Below are 27,135 nucleotides of genomic sequence, written 5' to 3'. Positions count from 1 at the left end.
GGTACAACTTTCTGTGTACTTACCAAGCTAATATGCTTGTTATATGAAGCATACATGTGCGAGGCCATCATCTCCACGGTAGTGAGTTTCTGTGGTTGAAGCAAGGAGTTTAACCTATCCACAATACTGATATCCAGCTCGCAACACACGGGGTTTAATTTAATTTGTAATTCTGCCTTTTGAGGAACTGAACTAAGTCTTGCTTGATTACCCTTTAAAAAAAAAAAAGCACATATAATTATTAACAAAAATGATAAAATTAGGATAAAAGCTGACAAAATAAAGGGCAGACAACACTGTAAAGTGGTGGCCTCACGGATCTCTCACCTGGGGCCCTCTGGTCTCGGAGTGCTTGTAGTGAAGCTGAAGACACACGGGAAGATGGGCATCAGTCCCTTCTTTGGAATGGAACGTTAGAAGCTTAAAAACGAGAACAGAGATGGTTTTCAGCTATGACAGTAAGCCTAAGTCAATCACATAAACCCAGGATATTAGGCTGAAATCAACCATGCAGACCACAGGAGTTCTGCAGGCAAGACAGGCTTGCTGCAGTCAGAACAGTCAGCCCACCCAAGCAGCCAACTGCTATGAAACTCAGCGCGCCTCATCTGCAAAATGCAGCAAGGGTTCAAATACTCGATGCCTAAGAAAATACTCTGAAAACAAAATAAAGTACTAGCCCATACCTGTCTGGCTCCTCAGATAACTCTCCTTTCATTTAAAATGTTTACTAACTTTGTAGAATAACCTTAAATGACATAGTTTAAAATTTGTTTCAACAACCTCAAAGAACAACACTACCACACTTTATGACGCTGATACGTTTTAAAGAAAAGTACTATTGGTTACTGAATTCCTTTAAAAAGCAAAACAAATCTAAAAAGCATTCCAGAGGTGGTCCAGCATTTACCTCTGTGTAGTGAGGAGGGACAGAATGACAATCTGTTGGAAACAGACACTCCAAAAACTCCATTTGCCCAACAGACATGTCGGTGCTAAAGTGCCGGGAGGCTGATCTCTGTCTCTGCTCATAGGACACTTTGATGCCAGTACCTATAAATCTATCACAAAAGAAGCATTTTAGGGTTTCCACATGGTTCTAAATATAGCATAAGCAGCAAATGTTGGTAGTATATAATATTACACATTACTATATGATATATTATTAAGAACATAATAATATACACTTACTCTCTAACAAGTCCAAGCTGTTAGTGATCATTAATATTCCTAAAGACAAGGGCTTCCCATTTCCTGTTTCGTAACATCTCAACCATGAACACCTCCCAGGGTGCCTGACCCGACCAACAGTGCCCTTCTTTCTTCCACACTCCAAGCTTACACTGCAGTGGAAAAAATATCTCTGATCTGGCTAGGCACTGTGGCACACACATGCCTTTAATGCCAGCACGCAGGAAGCAGAGGCAGATGGATTTCTACAAGTCTGAGGGAGGGGAGTCCCTACCAAGGCCCAGGCCAGTCAAGGTTACAAGGTAAGACCCTGCCTTAAAACAAAATAACTTCTTTAAAAAAAATCAGAACTGTAAAATGAATGAAATGGTTTCTTAAAACAATCTAAAAAATAAAAACATTATTCAAGTTGGGCATAGTGTGAACACCTGAAATCCCAGGAGTCTGAAAGACTAGGCAGGAAGACCATGAGTTTCAGACCAGTGTTTGAGAGTGAAGATAATCTACAAAACCAAGGAACAAATATCATGCAGTAATTTTAAAAACTGCAGTTGATGGATTCACAGGTTTTGTTTTGTTTTTGGTCATATTTTCTACCAGAAGCTGTTTTGACCTCCAACAAAACTGAGGAAAAAAATGGTTTTACAACTTTATTAGAAGTACTATGGTCCTAACCTATAAAGCATCTTTTGATGGGAACCAAAAACTATTTCAGATGTTAATTTTGACACTCCAAAAAACTTACCTAAAAAACCCTCAAGCTATGGCTAAAGGTCCAGCTAAGCTGCAGAGCAGCAGCCTCCACCCTGGTTCAACCCCAGCACTACCTAAAGTCAAGCATGGCGGATCTTAGCATGGCGGCTCTTATCTACTACCTCAGGAGGCGGGGCACGAGGGCTGGAGCCCAGGGTTGGCTTAGGTTGCCTTAAAGGTCGAGGCCAGACTAGACTGCTTCATGAGATCCTGCCACCAAAAACAAATCTTATTTGTCCAGCTATTATACAAATATCACTCATTTTATAGATCCCATACATATTGAAATACACTGTATTGGGGCGGAGAGATAGCTCAGCGAATAAGATTAAACACAGGCTATTCTAGAAAGTCCAGGTTCAAACCCCAGCACCCACATGGCAGTTCACAACTGTCCATACACATATAGCCAGACATAAAAATACATTTTACACACACACACATACACGTAGCATTTGTATGCTAACCCTATATTTTCTGGTTCAATTAGTTCATCTATTAAGTCTCAACTCAGGAAGGCTCATGGCTCTAACTAAGACTCAGCAGAAAACAAAGCATGCACACTCAGCCCAGACTTGGTAACTGCCCACCTCACGGCCTAGTGCTGGGCCTTTCCCAAGCTCTCCTTCATCAGTCCCAGCCTCACCACCACCATCATCTTTGTCACTGCCAGTACCAAAAAGAACCATTCCATCATTTCATCAGTGAGAGCAAACTGTGGTCACAGAAACAGGGAGGGAGCTACAAACTACTCAGCTCTGCAGCTGCACTGTTCTCACACTACACCACGGGAAGGAGACCCTATGGATCATCTATGTCGTACTGTAGTGACTGTTATCCATTAAAAACCAATGCAGAAAGGTAAACAGATACAGAAGCGCGTATTTGGCTCCTTATTAATATCTTTAGTAATCATGAGAGTTCACCTAAGGTGATCGTGTGAACAAGCTTCGGCAAAAACTGCTCGGAAAGACTTAAAATCTCCTGTTGAAAATACTGTTGGGTCCATCTTTTCTATACAAGAGAAGAAATCGATGGCCATGCGAGTCAATGGATTGATGTTCAGAGACGTTTCTGCTGGAGACAAAGGATCGATGTGCAGCACGGAGACGGAGAATATGCCAATAGCCAACCTACAGATGAACTCAGGTCTGGATTCATCCACGGAAACAGACCTAGAGGGGAGAGCTGAAATACATGAAGTTATGAGTCAGAATGACAAGATGTTACCTTAACTTTAAGGAGAGGAACCCAGAGCAGTTAGAGTAACAGTAGACATCTTAAATAGACTGCTACCCTGCTGCACCTGGCATGCAGGATTCTTGTACCTAAAGTACGAGAGTCCCTCTCAGTGAGGAGAAATGTGTGGACACATCTTTTGTACTATAAAACTGTGTGAGAAAAAAAATCAAAATTAACCAAAATCTGCACACCAAATTCTCCGTTAAGCTTAGTTCAGTCAAATTATTTGAGTTAAATTTTGAAGAATAAGGTTCAAGAGTGCAGAACAGTGGTTAAGCCCGGCATGCTCAAAGTACTAAGTTCAAGCCCCAATTCTCGGAAGGGAAATGCAGAATCCAAATTGAAACGTTCTTAAAAATCAATGAAAAACAACTCAGGGAGCTAGTGTAAAATGATGGAGCACTGGCTGGGCACTGTCACATTTCTATATCCAATGCGACAGACACATGCATTTCATTGAATACACATGAAAACACACAAACACAAGATACACACATATGGTATAAACATACACAGGCACACAAATACACAGGCACACGTGCACATAAGCACACTCACACATTTACATACAAAAATATACATAAACATGTATGTAAACACACATGTGCAAAATGTGCTTACACATATAAACACGTGTGTATGCACATGCATACATACTGGACTCACACACACACAAATAAATACACCATACACATATAGGCACACATGAACACACACATCATGTAAGCACACAGGCATACATACACACACATGTGCACACATATACACACAACACAAATCAAATAGTTGACTAAAAGTTTTAAATTGCAATGATGTAAAACCTATGGTATATTTCCTCATAATATCTATGTATTTAAATATATTAAAAAAAATATGAGTATCAGGCACAGTGGTAACCTAGAACTCAGGAGCTAGAGGCAGAAAGGTCCAGAGTTCATTCAACTGAGACCAAAGCTAGTCAGCCTGAGCTACATGAGACCCTATCTCAAAAACAAAAAAGGAACATAATGAATAAGTAACTATTTTTAAATATTTTTCAATGGACTATCCAATTATTCTTTCCTTCCTAAAGTTTATGATTCTCCTCAGCTGAAAGAAACATTATGAAAGACGCACACACAGAGAATGGCAGTGCAGAGTGCAGGCTTGCTGTGAGCCAGGCCCTGGGCACAATCCCCAGGGGCACAGGGAAAGAAAGTATGATAAATAGATGGATGATAGAGACAGCCACATAGATAAATACATACAGGTAGGTAGACAGACAGAAAACAGACAGACAGACAGATCAGATGTTTATTCTGAAAGGAGGGAGATAAAAATGGCAAAATACATTGTTTTAGAGATACTCTTCTCCTTTACGTCTTGAAAGCCTCCAGTGGAAACTAACCGGCTTTCTGCAAAGATGTTGGGTGGACCACGTCAGACTGGAATGCTGGCCCTCTTACTGGCTGTTCTCTGTGGTCGGCAAACTCTCCCCACGTTGGCTGAAGCTACAAAAGATTAGTTTTAAATACATGAGTAAAGCCCAGGGTCTTAGAAGCAGCTTCTTACGATCAGAAGAAACGAAGTAATACTTTACCACAGTGGCACTGAGTGGAGACCCTGCAGGTGTGTTGGTGTATGTACTAGTCAGCGATAGCTCCAGGTCCATGTGTGGTGGGTCCCCAAGGGGTGGAAGAGAGGACAGACTGTGAGACATGTCCATGTCGGCCATGGAGAAGAAAACTTCTTCTTCTGGAGAGAATTATACTTTGTTATTGATGATACATTTCCACAATGTGCTCTTTCCAATAGTTTAGTCACACTTACAGAACCTCCTTCTGATTATCTGACACAGTTGTATGGCTCTGCTGCAGGAGGAGCGTGCCTGAGCACGGCCCTTAGCAGTGCAGTAAACATGCAACTGCACATAAGCAAAAGATCCAGCCTTCCCCTGAGTATTTTCTGGGTTTATATAACATGCAGCAATACAACAAATTTTTAATTGTCATATAGTAATTGAAAAGTTAAAATTCAGATTTTCAAATGGCATCAGCACACATGGGGCCCTGTTCTGCAGTCTGGATTCTCATGGATATAGCTACTTTCCAGATGAGAATAAGGGACCAGAGACATTTAGAACTCCACTGGCAGTTCAGTGCCTTCTCTCTAGTGACTGACCGTCACACAAATCAAGCTCATTTTATCTACAAATTCTTTGAGTAGGCTTTAATTTTTTATTTGGTTCAACATTTTACATTTCAACAGCTTCTTACTATTTACACAGTGCTCATATAGCCTGACATCCCTGTAACGTAAAGCTGGGTGACAGTTAGACAACACGATGGAAGGTCAGGAACAGTTCCTACTTAAGGGAGTCCACTGCACACACCCAGGTGAGTGCACACTGAGATGGCAGGTGTCCCCAAACTATTTATGTCTCCATATACATTTACTCACTGACTCCTTTAGGGAGAATACCATTGCTTTCAAGACCACCTATCCCCTTGAAATCGGCAGCATGGCGCCGACTGCTATAAGTACAGGTGGGCCAACCTGCAGGCCTTCTGTTCTCCATTGCAAGTGATCTTTCACAGAAGCCAAATCAAATCTAATTCCGCAGGGGAATGCAGGTCTAGTGTAGACTGCCTGCCTAAGTGACTTACCACGGCTAGAAGGTGTACGAGCTGTGTCCGTCTCATAGAAGCTCTTCTCTGAAGACACACCCATAGAGAGGGAATCTTTCCTCAGATAATACCGATTTAACTCCATCTGAATTCGGTACTCATCTTCCTGCTGCATGGGTCGATTTTTCCTGTCTTTATTAGCTAGCCCTATTTTGCTAGAATTTTCTACAAGTATATAAAAGGAGAGCAAAATTAAATTTGTAGTTAGTTACTTAAGCACTTCTTTCTCAAACCCCACTTATCCAATACCAATGGCAACGTGACCACACCAGCAAAACCCACTGTTCAATCGACCAGAGAGCTAAGTGACATTCTCAGCTAGTAGTCAAGAACCTAAACTCTTACCTCTAGGAAATATGAGTGTCTAAAAATAATGTGTGTGAGACCCACTGTGTACAAAATTACATTTTTTGTCAGTTATATGAGATATATGAAATATCAAATAAGATGTACCAACCAAAGATACATGTCAAAACAACTCTTAAAATGAATGTAACACAGATAATCTAAATGCAAATTCAAACCATAATACAATATAAAAGATCTAATCCAATAATCAGGATATCTACTTATAATATACCTTTAATGTCACATACCCCAAAATAATACATGTTCACCTATGTTCTACATTTTCCCTTAAGAGTTTCAAGAGTTACAGGATGTAATTACAGCAGAGCCATACTTGCCTGGTCCAGCAATAGCTGCTAACATATCCAGAAGGAGGTGTACCTGCCTTGGCGACAGGAAGAGATGAAAGGAGTCTATCTGTCCATCAACATCCAACTTAAAAACACAAGAACAGTTGAGAATAAATACATCACAAGCTCATCATCAGGACCTGGGGAGAAGCTAAGGCACTGAGGTAAGTATCGCCTTTGGTCTTGGGCGGCTTCACCTAGCACTATTAATTCACACTATCTCAATAAAAGGGCATAAGGACCTGCAACTCTTGCTGCAGGAGGGAAAAATCCTGCGAAATTCCATGCCAGCAAGTCCAGCATCATACTGTCTATCTCATCTTCTGGAGACCAGAGAGCACAGCAAGAATACAGCATTCAGCACCCTTCAGAACAACCAAATCCTCAGAACCAATTTAGTCAGAGTCTGTAAGCCCAGCTCAGCCACGTGGAGACTTCACAGCATGCCTCGAGGATGCCTATCAAGCTGCAGCCTGCCTTCTGCACGCAGGCTGGAAGGCACAGCTGAAATCCAGACAGAAAGGAAGCAATGCTAATGTGCCCTTCCCTCCTCATTCCCTGAACACACTTTCCCTCACGTCCATCTCACTGTGTCTGGTGAGCATCGAGCCATCACACAGCCCCACTCTCTAGTTATTACTGTTTCTGTATTACATACAAGGAAACAGAGCCACAGAGCAGAGGCCGCACAGCTTCTCGGGCAGATCTGAACCTAAGCAGACACAATGCAAAGGCCCTGCTTCTTCCACAGCATGGTTGTCTGTGACACTCCTCAGACACCCAGCCCACATCCTTAAGGAAGGCAGGGCAGAGTGGGAAAATGTGTTACTGGACAACTTTGTTTCTTGGACAAAATCACACTCTGGGTTGTATTAGAATGGAAATTCAGGTGTTTCATTTCTACCTGTCATAGAAATATTTCATTATTGGTACATTCTGAATTTGGAATTCAAAGAACAAAGTATTTACTGCTTTATTTTGAAAATATAGAACACTGAAAATAATACTTTCAATTTACAGTATTTTTCAATTCTGTAATGTGGCAACAAATTTTTCTAAATTCAAACAAGACAGTCCCCTGCTTTTCTACCAATACTTTCCCCAAACATCCACTCAAACTAAATGTGTAAGATGCCACAGACCCCAGAGGCAACTCTCTCAGATATCAGAGCATGCACTCTTGAATGACATCTGAGCACACAGCTCAGAGAGTCAGGTTTAAGGAACACTGAAACAGACTACACAGTTCTAGTCTGGCACACTGACCTGCGACGACCATTCTGAGCTACTACTTCCAAGCTCTGTGCTGCCCTGTGCTGATCTCCAGAACTTAATGTTTCTATATAATATTCATTTATTCACATTAAACAAAATATACATAGATATTCAAGCAACTATGTAAAAACATTAATGTATAGACAAGAATAATCATGTCTCCAAATACTCAAGACTGGCTGGAACACAATGTCACCACACAAAAGTGGTATGAGTTCTTCTGTCCCTTAATATGCAGAACTCTAAAAGCAACACTGACAACAGCTACACAAATCTAAAGACAATGTACAAAACTTTACATCTGCATAGAAATCCAAGATGACAACATAAAGAACTGTATCTAGCCAAAAGAGAGTCATGAAAGCTTCTTCGAGAAATGGCACAGCGCTCCCAAAGGCACACATGAACTGGGTTCCTAAGGATGTTGCCACAGCAGGGCAGTCCCTGCGGCATTTACAGTTACCTAAACACCTGCTTCATTAACAACCTCCTTAGAAGCTAGCAAGGGAAAGACCTGATAAAGGACTTCTCAGCGAAGACAGACGCTCGCTTGCTCACAGGACAGCCCACGGCCACTAACCACCATACATCCTATAGACTAAATACCACAAGTTTGGTAGAAGAAACAAAAACAATACTGACCTTGGCTCCTGGAAGCACTTCATTCTGTTTTAAAGTGAGACTCAACTCCAGCCTGCCCAGCAGCCTTCCAATCTGCACTGGATCCGAGGGCGCAATCTCTGGTAACGTTCTAGTTAGTTGTGGGTGTGGCTCATAAACAATTTTGGGGTTCCAGCTAGGTGATAGCTTTGGCTCAGTTTCCTATAATAAGGCAATTAAAGTAAAGTAACTATTTAAAATGTTTTAGCACCAGGCAGTGGTGGTGCACACCTTTAATCCCAGCACTTGGGAAGCAGATTTCTGAGTTCAAGGCCAGCCTGGTCTACAGAGTTCCAGGATAGCCAGGGCTACACGGAGAAATCCTGTCTCAAAAACAAAAACAAACAAACAAAAAGAATATATCTATAAAATGTTTTAGGATAAATAAGTCAGGGTGTGAGGCATAAATATCATCTTGAGAATAAGGTATTTAGCCCAGTGGTGGTGGCACACGCCTTTAATCCAAGCAGAGGCAGGTGGTCTCTATGAGTTGAAGAGTTGGTCTACAGAGCAGAGTTCCAGGACAGCCAAGGCTACATAAAGAAATGTCTTGAAATCCCAAAAACAAAACCAAAAGAGAACGAAGTATTTGACAGAACTGCATCATTACATTGGGCATAGCTTGCCTTGTAGCTAAAATGAAGCAGTACTGTGTTAGCATAGCATCCAGAAATAAAAACAAATCATGGAAAGACTTCATGAAAACAGAACATAGCCAGCAAGATGGCCCAGTGGGAAAAGCACTTGCCCATCCTGGTGCGTGAAGTCCTACAGTGCACATAACCATGGGGGAACTGACTCCTCAGATCTCCACACACATGTCCCTAAATACAGTACACACAAGTTCGTGTGTGTGTGTGTGTGTGTGTGTGTGTGTGTGTGTGTACAATTATTTGTTCAAATAATACACAATGGAAATAAGAAAACCAAACCAATGTGGAAATAACACCTGTGATCCCAGCATTCAGGAGACTGAGACTGGAAATCACTGGTCTGAAACCAACCTGAGCCGCATAGTGACAAAGTGAGAGACTGTGTCTCAATACTCTTTCTCTCTCTCTCTCTCTCTCTCTCTCTCTCTCTCACACACACACACACACACACACACACACACACACACACACACACAAGCCCCGCCCCAAAGACCTGACTTGTGAAACAAAAGGCAAATTATAGAATTACTTATAAAAGTAACTTATAAGAGAATGCTGTGCTTAGCAAAAAATTAAGACCTCTTAGTAAGGGGAAACACTTAAGGTACGGCTGTGGTAATGCTCACTAGGCTAGGCGTGTGTCATGGAAGGGAATGGTGCTTCTTACAGTGAAAGGCTGAGACACTGCATGAAGTGTCTAGCTGAGTGGCATTACAAGAAGCAACTTAAGGAAGGAAGGGAGGGAGGGCTTCCTCCAGGTCCCAGGTTCAGGCATCCCCTGCACTGTGCTGGGGAGGCGAGGGGGCAGGAGGCCAGCTGCTCCCACTGCTCCAAAGTCAGAGAGCAGACAACCATGAGCACTGGACTCAGCTCCCTTTCTCTTTTCTGTGGCCTGAGCGCAGCCCATTGAATGACATTACCCACATTTCAGGAAGCCCACCCATCTATCATGTACAGAGGCTCCTCACAGGCCTGCCCAGAGCCTTGTTTCCACACTCACTCCAAAACCCATCAAGACAAGTAGAATTAGCTCCCTTAAATGTCAACATCTCATTCTACCTACAGATATACATGAAGCGTTTCTCCACTAATAAGCAGCAGGCTCGCAGGGCAGGCAGAGCTTTAGGGGTTCAAGGCTGGTCTCGGATATATTAGCTGAATACTTGTGTTAACCAGATTTGCTGAACTCATTAGTGGATGTTGTTTTCAGGAAAATTTAACAGTTCCCAGCTTCTTTTTTCCTAAACAGAGACTCATTAGTAGCCCAGACTGCCCTCAAGCTGGAAAGCTTCCTGTCTCAACCTCTCAAATGCCTGTATTACAGTATGCATTCCTACTGTAGTGGGTCGGCCTAATGGTGCTGTATTCTAATGCTAATTTGGGGCCCCCAGGACTGGTTACCCCAAAAGTGAGAGACTAAGTGACCCTGCCCCAGTTAACTACGATTAGTAAATAAAGATGACAACAGCCAATAGCTGGGCAGAAGAGACATAGGTGGGGTTGAGGGAAGCCTTGAGAGGACCAGGAGGAAGATGTAAGTGGAGGAGGAAGGAGAAGCCACCATGGCTTAGCTGAGCCATAAAAGCATGGCCCTGAGGGCTGCCCAACTGAGGTTAGGAGCAGCTCGGATGGAAGAGAGAAAGTCATAACTCAGGGTTACTGACAGGAAAGTTAATTCCTACAGCATGGAGGGTAAGCAGCTGCGCAGCTACTGTGCTGATTAAGGCATACTGTAAATATAAAGACTGTGTGTGAGTGTGTGTTTTATCTGGGAACTCAATAACCAAAGGCAGGGTAGAGACCCTGGGCCAGGATTATTAAAAATTTCTATGACATCCACATCTGGATGACAGCCTTTATTTTAAACTTCTAAAACTCATGACTATGTTTTGAGTTGTTTTGTTGGGTTGGGTTTTGTTTTTTTTTGAGACAGGGTCATATATATATATAGTTAGTTAGTTAGTTAAGGGTGGCCCTGAGCTCACTGACTGAGGATGCCCTGGAATCTCAAATCCCCTGACTCTGCCTCCCAAGGGCCAGTGATGGGACCTAGGACAGCATGCATGTGGGGTCAGCCCTCTACAACCAAGCCACGCCCCCACCTGTCTGGGGATTATGCTTCATTCTTCTTACCACTGGTGCTGTTGAACACACTGGGGAAGATTTTGCTGAAGCAGAAAATTCCTCCCAGAACAGAGACACTCCAGAGAGCTGCAACAATTTATGAGCAAAAGCTGTGGGCTGATGCACATTGACTCCTGAGGACTCGTCGGCAGTTTCGTCACAGTACACAGTTCTGAAAGGTACAACAAAAGGGCACTTGTACAGACTCCCGGGGACCTACTTGCAACAATTGTTCGAAGAAGGGGCCGCTTCTAAGTTAAAGGGAAATGTCACGGCTAGTCCCCTAAGACTATGCCTATAATAATAATGCTTGCTAGTGTCCCTAAGACTATGCCTATAATAATAATGCTTGCAGCCCAGCACCAGGGAGATTGAGGCAGCATGAGCAGGAGTTCAAGAGCTGCCTGACCGACAAAAAAATCATCTCAAAAGAAATGTATTTCATCAGGTGTGGCGACACAGTCCTTTAATCCCAGCACTTGGAGGCACAGGGAAGCAGCTGGATATCTTCAAGTATCTTTGATCTTCAATATGCATTGTTTTTATTTAAGTGTATAGGTATGTATCTGTGTGAGTATATGTTACATATATATGTGCAGGTGCCCCCAAGGACAGAAGAGAATACTGGCTCTTCTGGAGCTGGAGATACAGGCCATTGTGAACTGGTCGACATGAGTGCTGGGATCTGAACTCAGGTTCTCTGGAAGAACTGGAAGTACTCTCAGACATTGAGCCATGTCTCCAGTAGCCCTCAATGTACCTTTCTGTGAGAAGGCCATATAACATGGCCACAGTTGAACAGTTACTACTTCAAATCAACACTGTCAGAGCTCCCGTAAGAGGCAACGTGTTTGATGTAAGTAAATCATCACCGGATATTTAACCTTAAAACAATCCTCACAAAATTCTCAAAAGAAACAACACCATCATCCATTTTTACTAAAGCAGTACCCAAGCCAAGCACCACAACAGTAAGTCTTTCACCGCACCAAGATGCACCTAACTACTGTACACATGTGGAAAGCACAGACTCTGTAAAAGAGCTTCAACATGGCAGCACTCAAGTTAACTAAGAAGTTAACATAGCCCTGGATATAACTACACCCTAGCTGGGGGCTTACAGTTTCCATATGGGATCAGAGGACACCTCAGGGAGCAGTGCTGTACTCTGAAATTACACAATACATTAGTTTAGCATCACCTCAGCCTCCAGCATCTTCAAGTGTAATGTCAGAGTCAGAGTGAGGTTGTAAGTTTTCAGACGTAAAATCATCTTACCTGTCTACTCGGATTTCAAGCGCAGCTCCAGTTTTGGAATTTTCTGGCACGTGTTCAATTCTCAAAACAGTATCTATAAAGGTGACTTTCACTCTTCTTAGTACTAGAGCAAGCAAGCAAGCGTCAATGGAAAACCACATATACACCAAGTGAGACCCCCCTCCCCTCCCTCCCCTCCCTCCCCTTCACTGCTAGATCGCCAATGCTCTCAGCATGTGCTGATCACTGCAACTTTACCATCCACTCTCAGGAAAGAAATAATTGCTAGTCTGATGACAAAATAAACAGCGCAGATTTGGTTCCTTTTAAGTACCCGGAGCCAGTAGTATGAAAGCACACTGTGGCCCGTAAGCACATGACCAAGCTCCATCACAGCAAACACTTGGGACAAGGCTGATCTCTAGCCTGATCCTCCCACAGACATAATAAACTAAACAAGGAGAACCCTGGGAACCAAAGCTTACAATCAAACTGAATGGAATGTTTAAAACAGCTTTGATTCTCAAGTGAAAAAGTGATTCTTTTTTTAAATAATTGATTTATTTCATATGCATTGGTGGTTTCCTCCAGGTGTCTTTCTATGAAGGTGTTGGATCCTCTAAAACTGGAGTTACAGGCAGTTATGATTTGCCATGTGGGTGCTGGGAACTGAATCTGTTCTCCGGAAGAGCAGCCAATGTTCCTGACTGAGCCATCTCTTCAGCCCCAGGGAACAGTAATTCTTTTAGAAATCCCTACAACAGAATGGGTCTTAGGCCCTAAACCACCACATAAAAGCCAGGCTGTGAAGATGCTCATAATGCAAACCTGTTTCGATGGTCTCTGCAAACTTCTCCAGCCCCTCAAAGGGCTGGGACGCCTCTCCTTGCTCATCCGTCAGTTTCTGGCTCAGACATTCCTTGGCCAGCTGCATACTGCTGGTCATGAAGCTCGACCAGTACATAGGCTCAGACCCAGTTGCTGCAGAAAGGACAAATAACCCTAAATAACCTCTCAAAGGTCTACAAATATCATTTCTTAAAATACTGTATTTATGGTAGATTATCAACATTATGATGGTACCTGTAAGAATATTGTAGAAATTACACAGGACATTAAGTATCACTTGATAACAACAAAAATACAGGGGAAAAGTCTGTAACATTATTTCAAGTTTTATTTTTATCAAATTTTAATTTTTATTGACTCAACAAAAACCTAGTAGGTATATTTACTCATACACTGCACCAAGCTCAACACTGTCCTGCATAAAGGGTCAGACAGTGGATATTTACTTGGCTTTGGAGCCATGTATTCTGTCACACTTGCCCAGCTCTTTCTCAGAGCGCTCAGGCAGCTACAGACAGTATCCTGAACAGCATGGCCTATGTTTCAATATCGGACTAATGAAAACATAGGCGTAGGCTGGGTGTAGTGGCACATGCCTGTAATCCCAGCGCTTGGGAAGAGTTCAAGGCCAGCTTGGTTTACAGAGTGAGTTCCAGGAAAGCCAGGACCACACAGAGAAAGCCAGTCTCAAAAACAAACAAACAAAAAACAAAAAAAACAAAAACAAAGGCAAACAGGTGGCAGACTAACATGGCCTGCAAGCCGAGGTTTGCTAAGCAACTATAAAGCTGGGAAAATCAACTATAAGTATGTACTTCAGACAGTTTATCTGCATTAGGAGAGGTAAGCAACGGCTGGCAAGAATAAGTAGAGATGTCACCAAGAAACACTGTGAAGGCCAGGCGGTGGTGGTGCACGCCTGTAATCCCAGCACACCTCTTGGGAGGCAGAGGCAGGTGGATTTCGGAGTTCGAGGTCAGCCAGGTCTACAGAGTTCCAGCACAGTCAGGGATACACAGAGAATCCCTGTCTCGAAAAAAAACAAATCCAAAAAACCAAAAAAGAAAGAAGGGAAGGGAAGGGGAGGGGAGGGGAGGGGAAGGAAGGGAAGGGGGAAGGGGGAAGGGGGAAGGGGGAAGGGGGAAGAGGGAAGGGGGAACGGGGAAGGGGGAAGGGGGAAGAGGGAAGGGGGAACGGGGAAGGGGGAAGGGGGAAGGGAAAGGGGGAAGGGGATGGGGAAGGGGAAGGGGATGGGGAAGGGGAAGGAAAGGAAAAGGAAAGGAAAGAAAGAAAGAAAGACTGTGAAGACTGAGGAAAACTTTATCCATCTCTTCCATCTGCAGGAGGAATGAGTCCAGCAGGAGGAGATGCCAGCAGCTACAGAATCAGTGTAAACGCAAGTGAAATCAGAGTGTCCTTGGAGGGACTAGACTCATGAACCTTGAGAACTCTCCCAGACCTTGCCTGCTGAGGAAATCCATACCTCCTTACATTGCTCATAACAAACTGACACATTACTGCAACTGCTGCCTTCCACTGTAACTTAAGAGCCTTTTTACTGGGCTAATTTAAAGGGGGAAATACTTCAAGGCTCAACTTTCCAAAGGGAGATGTATTTGCCCACCATGGTTGAAAGACAGAATCAGAGCCAGGACTGGTGGCACAGGCTTTTAATCCCCGAACTAGGCAGGCAGAGGCAGGAGGACATCTGTGAGTGCAAGGCCAGCCTGGTTACACACTGAGTTCCAGGACTCCCAGGGGATCCTGACTCAAAATAATAGCAATAGTGATGATGATGATGATGACATCATTTTTGTTGTTGTTTGGGGGATTTTTGCTTTGAGATAGAATCTTTTTTTAAAGATTTATTTATTTTATGTATATGAATACTGTAAAGTACAGCTACAGTGTACTTACATATAATAAATTTCAAGTTTTAATAAATCTAAAAAAAATTATTTATTTATTTTATGGATACATCATTGCTCTCTTCAGAGATAACAAAAGAGGGCATCGGATCCCATTACGGATGGTTGTGAGCCATCATGTGGTTGCTGGGAATTGAACTCAGGACCTTTGGAAGAGCAGCCAGTGCTCTTAACCACTGAGCCATCTCTCCAGCCCCAAGACAGAATCTTACTATGGACTCAGGCTGGCTTCAAATTTGCAATCATTCTGGCTCAGCCTCTTGAGAGCAGGGATCAGCAATCTGTGTTATCACAGCTGGCTAGATACAGTGTGTTTATAAATTAAATTATCAGGAAGCTGGGATGACAGTTCAGTCCATAAAGTCCTTGCTTTTAAAGCACGAGGACCTGAGTCCAAGCCCAAATCTAGTCATAAAAAGTCCATTACGGTGATCTTAGCACCAAGGAACAGGGACAAGCAGATGCCCAGGACTCTGGCTGGCCGGCCAGCCTAACTGAGTCCACACTATATCAGACCCTGGGTCAAAAACATAAGGTAAACAGATTATTAGGAACAATACCAGAGAATGTTCTCTGGCTTCAACGTTCATGCATGCATGCATGCATGCATGCATGAAAACACACACACACACACACACAAAACACACACACATACAATTAAAGAGCAGATTTTTCCAGATGTGGTGGAAAACTGCTACAATTCCAACATGGTTTCAAGGCCAGCCTGAGCTATAGAGTAAGTTCAAGTTCAGCTTGAACTGCACTGTGAGACTGCCTCAAAACAAGCTAGATCACTCTAGTTCTATGAAGCATCATTTAATTTTTGTTCTTCAGGAAATACTTTGAATTATAACTTGTGCACATATACACAGCATTTATCTAGAGTTACCATTTCTACCCATTTCTCTGTGTTCCCTTCTACAGTTGGTTGAGAGCACATCACCTTATCCAAGCCCATCTCACATAACTATTATCCACATGGCTGTGGTGCGTCACAAATTTAGTGCTATGATTACCAGCAATCATTATTCTTTAACACCACAGTTGTTTCAGATTTTACCAATCAAGTCCCTTCAAATCCAGTCCTGCAGGCTGGAGCGTTAAGAGCCTATACTACTCTTACAAAGGACCTGAGTTCTGTTCCCAGCACCTACATCAGGCAGCTCACAACTGCTTGTAACTCTATTTCCAGGGATCTGAGGTTTCTAACCTCCAGAGGTCATGTGCACACATACCCAAGCCTCTCCGTACATACATATAATTAAAATAACAAAAATTTCAATTTTGACTTAAAAAAAAAAATCTAATCCTATGCCCTTCCAACATTTCTCCGTGAGTTTTTGAATACTCTTTCTTATTTGGGAACACGGTGTTTTGAATCTGTAAAAGAGAAGTCACTTCAGATAACTAGAAATAAATAACCACGTATTCTCTATCCCTTAGTGCTCTGGAGCGTGACTAAGGAGGGAAACCGTTTTATCAGTATACTCACAGACATCCTCCAGTGCTAAATCCTCATATCCCATCAACTGAAAAGTCACACAGACCCAGTTCAACATCACCACCCCAGTGCTCACTTGCTTACAGCTGTGTTGACGGGCACCCGGAAGCACCTACCTACTCGAGGTCGAGGCCGGAAGACCATCTCCAGTCCTCTCACTTCCAGTGCACAGTTGTCCTGAAGCAAGGAGCCCCATGGGACTGACAGGGAAATGGACTGAATAAATCCTTCGGTGACTTCTAGCGGTGCGTCTGCTGACTCCAGGATTTCATTGAGACACTAGAGAGAAAAGAAAACAAGTTCATTTTGAAATCAAATAGAAACATGGAATGTCAACTTTTTCAGTGATGTGAAGATGCTCACAGTGGTGCTGTGCACTGAAAATGTAAGACAAGGCTGGGCTGGAGAAAAGGCTCAGTGGCTAAAAGCACTGGCTGCTGTCCCAGAGGACCTGGGGCTTGATTCCTAGCACTTACGTGACAGCTCGCAACCATCTGTAATCCTCTTCTCACCTCCAGAGATCAGGCATGTGGGTGCCTGGGTACACATGTACACATGCAGGAGAAACATTTTCTGTGCTCAATGATTTCTTTGTGTTCTTAAGAACAGATGAGCTATCCAGCGTCATGGACTGAACTTGTCCACTAGATTTTTGGACTTCCCATTAGTACACAACCATTGATGGACTAAGTAGACCACAGCCTGTAAGCCACTCTGGTAAATCCCCCTTTCCTCAAACATATAGAGTCATTCTATCAGTTCTGTTCTCTAGAGAACCCTGACTAACACAAAGAGCTTTCCTCAGGTCTGTCTGAACCCTAAAGACTTTCCAAGGATTTAGAAGCAACAACAATGTTTTTTGTTTTGTTTTCCAAGATAGGGTTTCTCTGTGCAGTCGTGGAATTAGCTCTGTAGACAGAGTTCCACCTGTGTCTGACTCCTGAGTGCTGGGATTAAAACTCTGTGCCACCACACCCAGCAGCAAGAATGATTTTTTTATTGAATTTTTAAACTAACAAGTTTACATTTATTTATTATTATTAGTGGGTGGGGGTAGGGTGCTTGTGCTGTGTTCCCACTGGTAAACACACAGATGTGTGTATGTGTATGTGTGTGTGTGTGTGTGTGTGTGTGTGTGTGTGTGATGCAGAGGTCAGTGTCAGGTGTCCCCTTGTCCTCAGTGAGACAAGGTCTCTCACTGGCTGTAGGCCCCAGTAATTGTGCTGGACTATCTGGCCTGGCAGCTCTATGGACCCACTTGTCTTCAGCTCTACAGGGACATCACAGTACCCAGCTTCCTACAAGGTGCTCAGTGCCCAACCTCAGGCCCTGAGGCTCTCAGGGTGAGCGCTTTCCCTACCGAGCCATCTTCCCAGGCCTCAGCTTTCTTGAACTCTCATCTCATCTAGCCCCCAGGATTGCCCTACTTTTTCACATTCTAATTTCCTGTGGCTTCTGTGACATGCCGCCTTTGAATCTCTACCCTTCACACTAGACATTCTGGGCAGCCTGTGTTCTTTAGTCAGCACTCACACAGTCAGCTCCCAATAGCTATCTATGCCCATCCTCAAAGGCCACAGCTCCTGCAATCTCTGCCTGCAGATAGCACCCTGGAAGCTCAGGACAACCAAACATTCTCACTCAGACTCAGCCTTCTCCTTCCCTCCTATTAGGCTGACAAAAAGGAACTAAAAGGGCCAGGAGGTAAAGCCTGATATCTGAGTTTGGTCCCTGGGACAAGAAGAACGCTCACTACCACAAACTGTACTCTGACTTCTGTATGCATGCCACAGCACACTCATGTACACACACACACACACACACACACACACAGTACATATACACACCCTCATACACATATACAAATGAATAAGTGAGAAGTTAAATAAATAAATAAATAAATAAATAAATAAATAAATAAATAAATGTAGGATTATTAGACGGATTGTCATTTTGGATCAGGGATTTTTAAATGATTATAAATAGGGCCAAACCTGCCTTTATTAATCAAAAGAGAAACCATTATAATCAACTTATTTTGTTCTTTTAGTAAGAAATTTTATTCCTATAGCATAAAAGAAAAATCTATGCTTCGATGGACTGGCAAGATGGCTCAGCACATTAATGCACTTGCCACGAAGTCTCAGGGATGAGTTGGATCTCTTTGGCAGAAGGAGAGAGATGACTTGTCTTCTAACCTCACATGTATGATATGACATGCAAAAGCTGCATACATACACAAATAAATATTGTTTCAATCCCTGGCTCAGGATTTGATGGATTCTTGGAGAGTATCACCTGAATCCTACTAGTTGAAGCATTCTCTCTGGGTTTTGTTGAAATAACCTTGAAGTGGTCATCAACTGATGAGAGGTCTGTGAGGTTGGTGGGTGAGGAAAACGCCAGTGCTCAATGTATTCAACTTTTGTAGAATGTGCAAGTGGCTCCTATCACGGAGAGTTGGGTCCTTCTGTTGGCCAATGCTGGCCATCGGCACTGCAGCTTTGGGCCCGTCTCATGGGTTTACTGAGCACATGCTTCAGATGTAAGGGTTTTGTCAGGACTCAGTAAGCTGGGACCCCAGTGACCATGATATTTTTTGATGCAAGTCTGGCTTTGGGAGTGCACTAGAGCATCTTCTGTGTGCTGTCATCCATGTGTCTCACTGGATGTCACACACAACTTATTTTCACTGCCCATCACAGGCTGATGCACAAATGGTGCGCTGCTGTGCACAACAGGAGAGGATCACAGTGCAACCTGGGATTTTCTACTCTCAGTCAGATCATGACACCATGTAGCAGCCTTTTCATCTTTCCAATGGCCACTAACTATTCACACTGTCTGTAGAAAGCCAGCCACTGAAGCCTCGTCTTCAAGACACGGTCTCTCGTGTACCATGTCTAGAGCCAGTACCACAGTTTTCACTGCCGTTCCCAGGCCTTGACACTTCCAGCCATTGCTGCTTTACAACCACCTTGAACTCAGGCAAAAAACAAATCCTACTTTTTGTCAAACATCATCAACACCACAGTATAAAAGAAGCAGCACATAAAGAGTCATTAGTAAGAAATTAAAGCAAGGTGTGGTACCACACACCTGCACTAGGAGACAGCAGGTAGATATCTGTGAGTTCAAGGTTAGCATGATTTACATAATGAGTTCCAGGCCAGCCGCACGTATATAAAGACACCTTGTCTCAAAAAATATAAATAAATAAATAAATAAATAAATAAATAAATAAATAAATAAATAGCTAGCAGGGATCGGGTGGGGTGGGGAGGACTCAGAGAGATGGCTCAGAGGTTAAGAGCACTGATTGCTCTTCCAGAGGTCCTGAGTTCAATTCCAGAAACCACATGGTGGCTCACAACCATCTGTAATGAGATCTGAGATCTAATGCCCTCTTCTGGTGTCTGAAAACTGCTACAATGTACTTACATATAATAAATAAATCTTAATTTTAAAAAAGGCACAGAAACAGCAAATTACAAAAACCCAAAACTACAATTATTTTTACAATAAGCCTTTTCTATTCCACGCTGCTAATAACTATTCTGTAAGAGACTTTCCCTCTTCTATGCTTTACATTTTCCATGTCAAAAACTGCTTTAAGTCTTTTTTTTCTATATTCTTTGTTTATATTCCAAATGATTTTCCTTTTCCCGGCTCCCCCTCCCCATAAGTCCCATAAGCCCTTTTCCCTCTGCCTGTTCTCCAATCAACCCCCTCCCACTTCTCTGTCCTGGTAATCCCCTACAATGCTGCATCAAGCCATACTAGGACCAGGGCCCTCTCCTTCCTTCCTCCTGGGAATGATTTGATCTGTTAATTATGTCTTGGGTATTGCAAGCTTCTTTAAAAGAGCTTCTTTAAGCCGGGAGGTGGCAGCGCATGCCTTTAATCCCAGCACTTAGGAGGCAGAGGCAGGCGGATCTCTGAGTTCAAAGCCAGCCTGGTCTACTGGTCTACAGAGTGAGTTCCAAGACAGCCAGGGCTACACAGAGAAACCCCATCTGGGGGGGGGGGGGAGCATCTTTAAGTCTTGATACCCAAAGTCCCTTGATGCTGTGGTGGTTTGAATAGGTAGGGAGCAGCACTGTTAGGGAGGTGTGGCCTTGTTAAGGGAAGTACATCACAATGGAGGTGAGGTGGGGCTTTGAGGTCATATATGGTCAAGCTCCACCCAGTGTGGAAGCCGGCTCCCCATAACTACCCGTGAACAAGATGTAGAGCCCTCTGCTTCTCCAGCACCATGCCTGCCTGCATGCTGCCACGATTCAGATAAAAGACTGAACCTCTGAACTGTAAGTCAGCCAATTAAATGTCCTTTATAAAAGCTGCCATGGTCATGGTGTCTGTTCACAGCAATAAAACCCTAACAGACAGATGCTTGACACTAAAAATGAAGTCCCCAATATAAAATAGAAAAAGGTAAGCTGAGAAATGCTTGTTCATATAGTCTTTCCATAATTTAAATTTTAAATCTGGCTGCCCTATTTCTATCTGCAGCCAAGCTGAGGTTAAGGATGATTGCTTCATACTTTCTGAATTTTTCCACCAAGAATATATGTTTTGTTGTTTATATGAACAATTAAACTACATCAAAGCATTTTCAAGTATACAAAACCAATGACTTAGCCTTTGAACCTTAGGTATCTGTCAACATCAGTAAACCATGTAAGAAACTGGATTTGGTAGGGCTCTTTTCTCTGTATACACCAAACTTACCCCAATTTTTGTGGCTACATTAACTTTCTAAATATGGTGGTTTGAAGGCTGCATTACAGTATTGAAGGGTACTATCAAAAGAAAAAAGGAGTTCTGAACTATAGTCAATAGTTTGAGAATTTACACTGGGCCCACTAAACTACAGAACAATGTATGTATGAGATATATAAATATAATTCTCTGTACTTGGCAAAAATCCTCTACATTGAATGATAAACTCCAAAATTCACTCCTGTGAAAATTCTAAGTTTATTCATCAAGCAGGAGAAAATTCTCAAGCTAACAGTCAAACTGACTCAGACAACTTTCTCTTCCTTCGCCTTGGGAGTGTTCACAGGAGACTGAATGGCTCTAGAGCTGACGGTGGAGACACGGGAGTCAGCCACCCAGCAAGTGTACCTGCCTTCTTGCAGCACCTCTGAATACATTCTCTCCTGTTTGGGGCCATTCTGTTTTCAGTTTTCACCAATGAGCATCCTGCAGGTAGTCAAAAAAAATGAAAATCATACTCTAGTATAGACTCTAGCATTGGGGAAATAACTGCAGATTAGTGCTTCTTGAACTGAAGTCAATTTTTATTACAAGCACACATACACCTATAAAATATAAGTACCGAAGTAATAAAAAATTATTAAAGTGAAATGAGAAGGCTCCAGGGTAATAATTCATTGCTGCCAATCTTCCTAAACAAAGTGAATTCTCATGAGAAAAGCTCACTACCGCTTCACTATCAAACCACCCAGACCTGGCCAGTCTGCCACACTGCACAACTATGCTAAACCTATAAAGAAAAGCCTCCAATGAAAAATTGAAACAGACACATAAAGGCTCCTGCCATCAAGCATGGGACCTGAGTTGGAGCCCTAAAACATACGCAGGGGAAGAAGAGAACCAACTCCTACAAGTTGTCCTCTAATCTCCACAGGCATGCTGTGACATGTTCTTGTATGTATATGTGCATGTACATGTGTGAGCGAGTGTGTATACACACTGCTTAAATGGAAAAAGTTTTTTAAATTCCCTCATTCTGTAAGTAATAACAAAAATAAAGTCCTTGTCTTCAGGAGTTGAAAAGAAGTGGGTCACCAAAGCTCGCCTCTCGCAGGTGGGCGGGCAGGCGGATGGACGGACCGACGGAACCCCTTTTCCCTTTTTAGGCCCACTTCTAGGAACCAGGAGCTCAAAAAACTGCAAGGCAGTCCATTCCAACTGATGCGCAGTTGCAAGCCTTGTCTCTATCTTCCCTCCACATCAAGATCTTATAGGTCCATGATCTCATCAATGAAGTGTATCTATCGAAAAGTACAACAGGTAATTCACAGGAATATGAGGGCACATTCAGACTTTGTGTCAGACGTTTCACATTTTAGATTTAAATATGTCTTAATACTTTTTTGGGGTTTTTTTTGGATTTGGTTTTTTCAAGACAGGGTTTCTCTGCATAGCCCTGGCTGTCCTGGAGACCAGGCTGCCCCCTCACTCTGTAGACCAGGCTGGCCTCGAACTCAGAAATCCGCCTGCCTCTGCCTCCCAGAATGCTGGGATTACAGGCGTATGCCACCACCGCCCGGCTATGTCTTAATATGTAATAGGTACAGGGACACTCAACTACTTTCAAGCCATACCCCAAACTGGTACAGAAAGACCAGCAGCTATGTACCCCACTTCAGCAAGTGAAACATACTTCAGCAGATATTATCTTTATAATAAACAGTAGAATCTTGGTAACTCTCTAGCTTCCTAGTTTCTTTATTGCCAGATATTTGTGAATAGGATTTAGAGATAAGAGGCTTCCACCTACGTAGTGGTAGTTCTAACTCTGACAACCATCCCTGTGCAGCCAATTAGCTAGGGAAATATGCTATATGGCAGTTTCCAAAGACATACAACATACATAATCTGACTTTTCAAGTAAGGATAATACTTAATACTTTTAAGAGAGTACAAAACTCAATAACTGTTTTTCAAAGGATATTTGTACCATCTTTTTAAACTATTTGGTAATATTTCTGTTTGCCCACGATTTTGTGGCTAAAACCATTTCTATTGCAAACATAGAAGCCAGCACCCCAGAGGCAGACTAAGTAGGATTCTGAGTTCAATACTGAGCTACCATGCAAGACCCTATCCCAAAACTAAAAGCAACAAAAAGTCCAGTCTGGAAAGTCATTAACTATGCAGGTTTATAAAAAATTTGAAACATTGGAAGGACTCCCTGAATCTGACTAAAAATATCCCAGACAAAGAATTTGCAAGAATTGAGTTTAAATGTAGTTTCACAACTGCACACAAAAAGCACACCACCTTCCAATTAGTTAACAAAATAATTGACAGCAGCCAATTCCAACCAATTCCTCTGCATAACTGAATTAAGGACTGAGACGATGGTCTCAAGAGACAGCTCAGCAATTAAGTGACCTTGCCATTTTTGCAAAGGACTTGAGTTCAATTCCACCAACCCACCACAGGCAGCTGAACACCTGCCTATAACTCCAGCTACAGGGCATCTTCCAGCTTCCATAAATACACACACACATACACGCATTCTCATTCTCTCTCTCTCTCTCTCTCTCACACACACACACACACACACACACACAGAATGTAGTGAGAATTTTATAATTGTGATTCCTTTTAAAAACACAAATAAAAGAATATGTTTTCATTTTAATCCCAGGTGAAGGATATGGGGTTGCTTCAGACTGCCCACAGCAGCTATGATCTGCCTGGCAAGGGTTGTGATTTTGCCAGCTGTAGATAGTTTCTACAACAGTGTGATGTTTGGAATGCTGGGGTCTTTTTAGAGAGTATATAAATGCTAGGTCCCTGAGAGGTGGAGTGGGGTTGGCGTTGGTCTCAGTTTTAGTCATGAGCAAAGAAGAAAAAGAAATTAGATATCCTGACAATGAAGATCAAACTTGCTCCAAGGAACTCAGCACCCCTAATCAGCAGGAAGTAGTCTCACAATAATGTCTCCCCCTTTCTGACCCCTGACTTTATTCAGGGATCTCTTCCCTTTCCTCTCTATCTTTTTTTCTCTCTTATCTAGTGTTAGGGGGCCTGAAAGGGTGGAAGAAAGAACTAACAAAATAACAAAAATCAAGCTACAGAAAAATAATTTTTAAATAATTGAACTGTTAGAAATGTCATTCAGTAATCCCAGCACTCTGGGAGGCAGAGGCAGGCGGATCTCTGAGTTCGAGGCCAGCCTGGTCTACAGAGTGAGTTCCAGGACAGCCAGGGCTACACAGAGAAACCCTGTCTCAAAAAAACCAAATCCAAAAAAACCAAAAAAAAAAAAAAAGGAAAGAAAGAAATGTCATTCACACGGGGTGGCGGTGGTGGCACACGCCTTTAATCCCAGCACTTGGGAGGCAGAGGCAGGTGGATTTCTAAGTTCAAAGCCAGCCAGCCTGGTATACAGAGTTAGTCCCAGGACAGCCAGGGCTAGAGAAACCCTGTCTCAAAAAAAAAAAAAAAAAAAAAAAAAAAAAAAGCCAAAAAGAGAAAGAGAAAGACAGAAAGAAAGAAAAAGAAAAAGAAAAAGATTCTAAGAAAAAAAGGAAGAAAAAAGTGCCATTAAAAAGTGCCATTCACTTAAGTCCCCTTTACCTTGTATGAATCGCTATAAGCGTCTTTTTTTTCTTTCCGTCCTGAAAGTCTCTAAACTCAAGTCTCCTACATAATAACTGAGTCCGGACGCTGAACTGTGGACAGCTGCATCCACTCTCCCCATTCGGATTTACCCCAGTCATCAATGAACAGAGCAAAGCGCCAAACCACCAAATGCCTCTGGAAGCTTGGATTTTACTTTAGCTGACAGTGCTCTACCTGCCTCAAACAAAACAAAACAACAAAAATCCCATTTTCTGACAGGAAAGAATAGCAGCTGGACAGTAGCCTGATACAGTACCTGGCATGCATGGACTGTACTGTGCTTTTATGATTACTGAACTTGGGTCAATTACCATACCTACTGTCTTTCAGCGGACTGTGAAAGCCTAGGACTATTTTGGTATAGGACAGGTCTGTTACTCAAACTAGAGCTGTGTGTGCTCTCTGGTTTAAGTCACCCAGTTTCGATACAATTACTTTGTCATTCCCCCTTTAATACAAGATGACAAGGAGTTTCTCCAATTTAAGCTTTTCGAAAAAGTGTAGGTACTATAAACCCAAGACCTTTAAGTAAAACACTAGGCATTTTAACCCACTGATGGAAATACAGCTGTGTCTGGTGAACTGAATATACTCGAAGCTCAGGTGAGTCAGCTCACCGCCGCTAGTAGGAAACAGGTTCTTTAAAAAAAGGCTGACGCGGACACTGCCACTTCAGCTTTCAAGCTTTTGCAACATTTGCCTTTACGATCTGTCAAGCTATCACGTGAAGCGAAAGGGCAAATCTAAACAGCACTACTCGGGCCATTCACAACCTCAATCAAGCCAAGCAGGCAAAGCGGCAAAAGAGGCCTTCGCCTAACTTTCTTTCAGTGAATGAGGACAATCAACCCGGCAAACGCAGTCTACCAGCATCCCGACCAAAACAAATAACTGGGGCTTTCTGTCACTCCCTCTTCATCTTTAATTTTCCTAACGTCATCCAACGAGACAGGGTTTGTTTGCTGAGGCACACCGGACTCTCACAACCCAAGGGGCAGGGGTGGTGACGTCCTTTTCTGAGCTTGCCTCACAGACCCCCCGACCAATGACTCGATTGTTCTTTACTGTGCGTGCCTCCATTACACGGTATTAGTCGGGGCACGTGATCTGGGAGCGCAAACTTGCTACACTTTACACACTTCCCTGAGCCTGGCCACACTTGGATCTAAACAATTCCCAAAGAGGAGCTGAACGTCACCGATGCTGGATGACAATCGCTCAGGTCTTGCCCTAGGGACAGCAAGTTCCAACCCCTGTTGGCTGGCGGCACTTACCCATTTGTCCAAGGGGACCTGGGCGAGAGACCCGGTGCCCTGGTACAGGTCCAGGCTCAGCTGCTCCAGGCTCAGCTTCTCCTGCAGGAAGTGGCCCAGGTACCTCTGCAGGAGGTACCGACAGGCCCTCTTCTTGATAGATTCTGAAAATGGCCAAGGCATGGTGAGGCTGGCGGGGCCCGGGGCTGCACGCAGCGGCGACTCGGGGATCCGACCTGGGCTCAAGGCAGCGGCAACGCCTCAGGGTCCGGCCGGCGTCCCCAAGCCGCGGTGGGGTCTAGGTTCGCGGTGGCCTCTGCATGTCGGTTCGCCGCCGCTGTCCCTCAGGGCAACCCCATGGCCCGCGTCGCGACGCTCGCACTAGGCCCGGCAGGGACTGGACACTGAGCAGAACCCGGCGCTCCAAGCCGGGAGTTTCGGAAGCGCTCCGTCGGTCCGGAGACAGTCTGAGGGACAGACAGAGGGCTGGCGGCAGAGGCGAGACAGACTTCGACAGTGCGCGACAAATTTGTTGTCATCTACCGGGCGCGCTCCCGCCTTCGAGACGCTCCTGACGCGTTCGCGAGACCAGGACTCTCGGCGCGCACACGAGCAACTGGCACAAGCGGAAGTGACGCCATATTGCGGGGCTGGAAAGTCAGGGGGAAAAGAGTCCGGGCGGGAGCATTTCCGGTGG

The 27,135-nt window shown here is 43.5% G+C and overlaps 1 protein-coding gene across 1 annotated transcript in view; it reads right to left on the bottom strand.

The window, feature by feature from the left end:
* The window catches only part of Atg2b (autophagy related 2B), a 71,866-nt gene extending 44,793 nt beyond the window's left edge, over positions 1-27,073 (bottom strand). The window contains exons 1-14 of the mRNA XM_052185136.1: positions 26,460-27,073; positions 16,914-17,076; positions 13,348-13,500; positions 12,541-12,643; positions 11,272-11,434; positions 8,468-8,647; positions 6,539-6,635; positions 5,832-6,017; positions 4,766-4,920; positions 4,574-4,676; positions 2,871-3,132; positions 911-1,061; positions 328-420; positions 24-212 (exon numbers count right to left, since the gene is read on the bottom strand). Coding sequence (XP_052041096.1) covers positions 24-212; positions 328-420; positions 911-1,061; positions 2,871-3,132; positions 4,574-4,676; positions 4,766-4,920; positions 5,832-6,017; positions 6,539-6,635; positions 8,468-8,647; positions 11,272-11,434; positions 12,541-12,643; positions 13,348-13,500; positions 16,914-17,076; positions 26,460-26,621 — 2,160 coding nt within the window. The 5' untranslated portion in view covers positions 26,622-27,073. The remainder of the gene's footprint in view (positions 1-23; positions 213-327; positions 421-910; positions 1,062-2,870; positions 3,133-4,573; positions 4,677-4,765; positions 4,921-5,831; positions 6,018-6,538; positions 6,636-8,467; positions 8,648-11,271; positions 11,435-12,540; positions 12,644-13,347; positions 13,501-16,913; positions 17,077-26,459) is intronic.
* Between the last annotated feature and the right edge of the window lie 62 nt (positions 27,074-27,135).

Source organism: Apodemus sylvaticus, chromosome 6 (genome assembly GCF_947179515.1).
Source record: "Apodemus sylvaticus chromosome 6, mApoSyl1.1, whole genome shotgun sequence".
Taxonomy (NCBI): Eukaryota; Metazoa; Chordata; class Mammalia; order Rodentia; family Muridae; genus Apodemus; species Apodemus sylvaticus.
The sequence above is the reverse complement of the archived record's forward strand: the minus strand, read 5'-3'. Positions and strand labels throughout refer to the sequence as shown.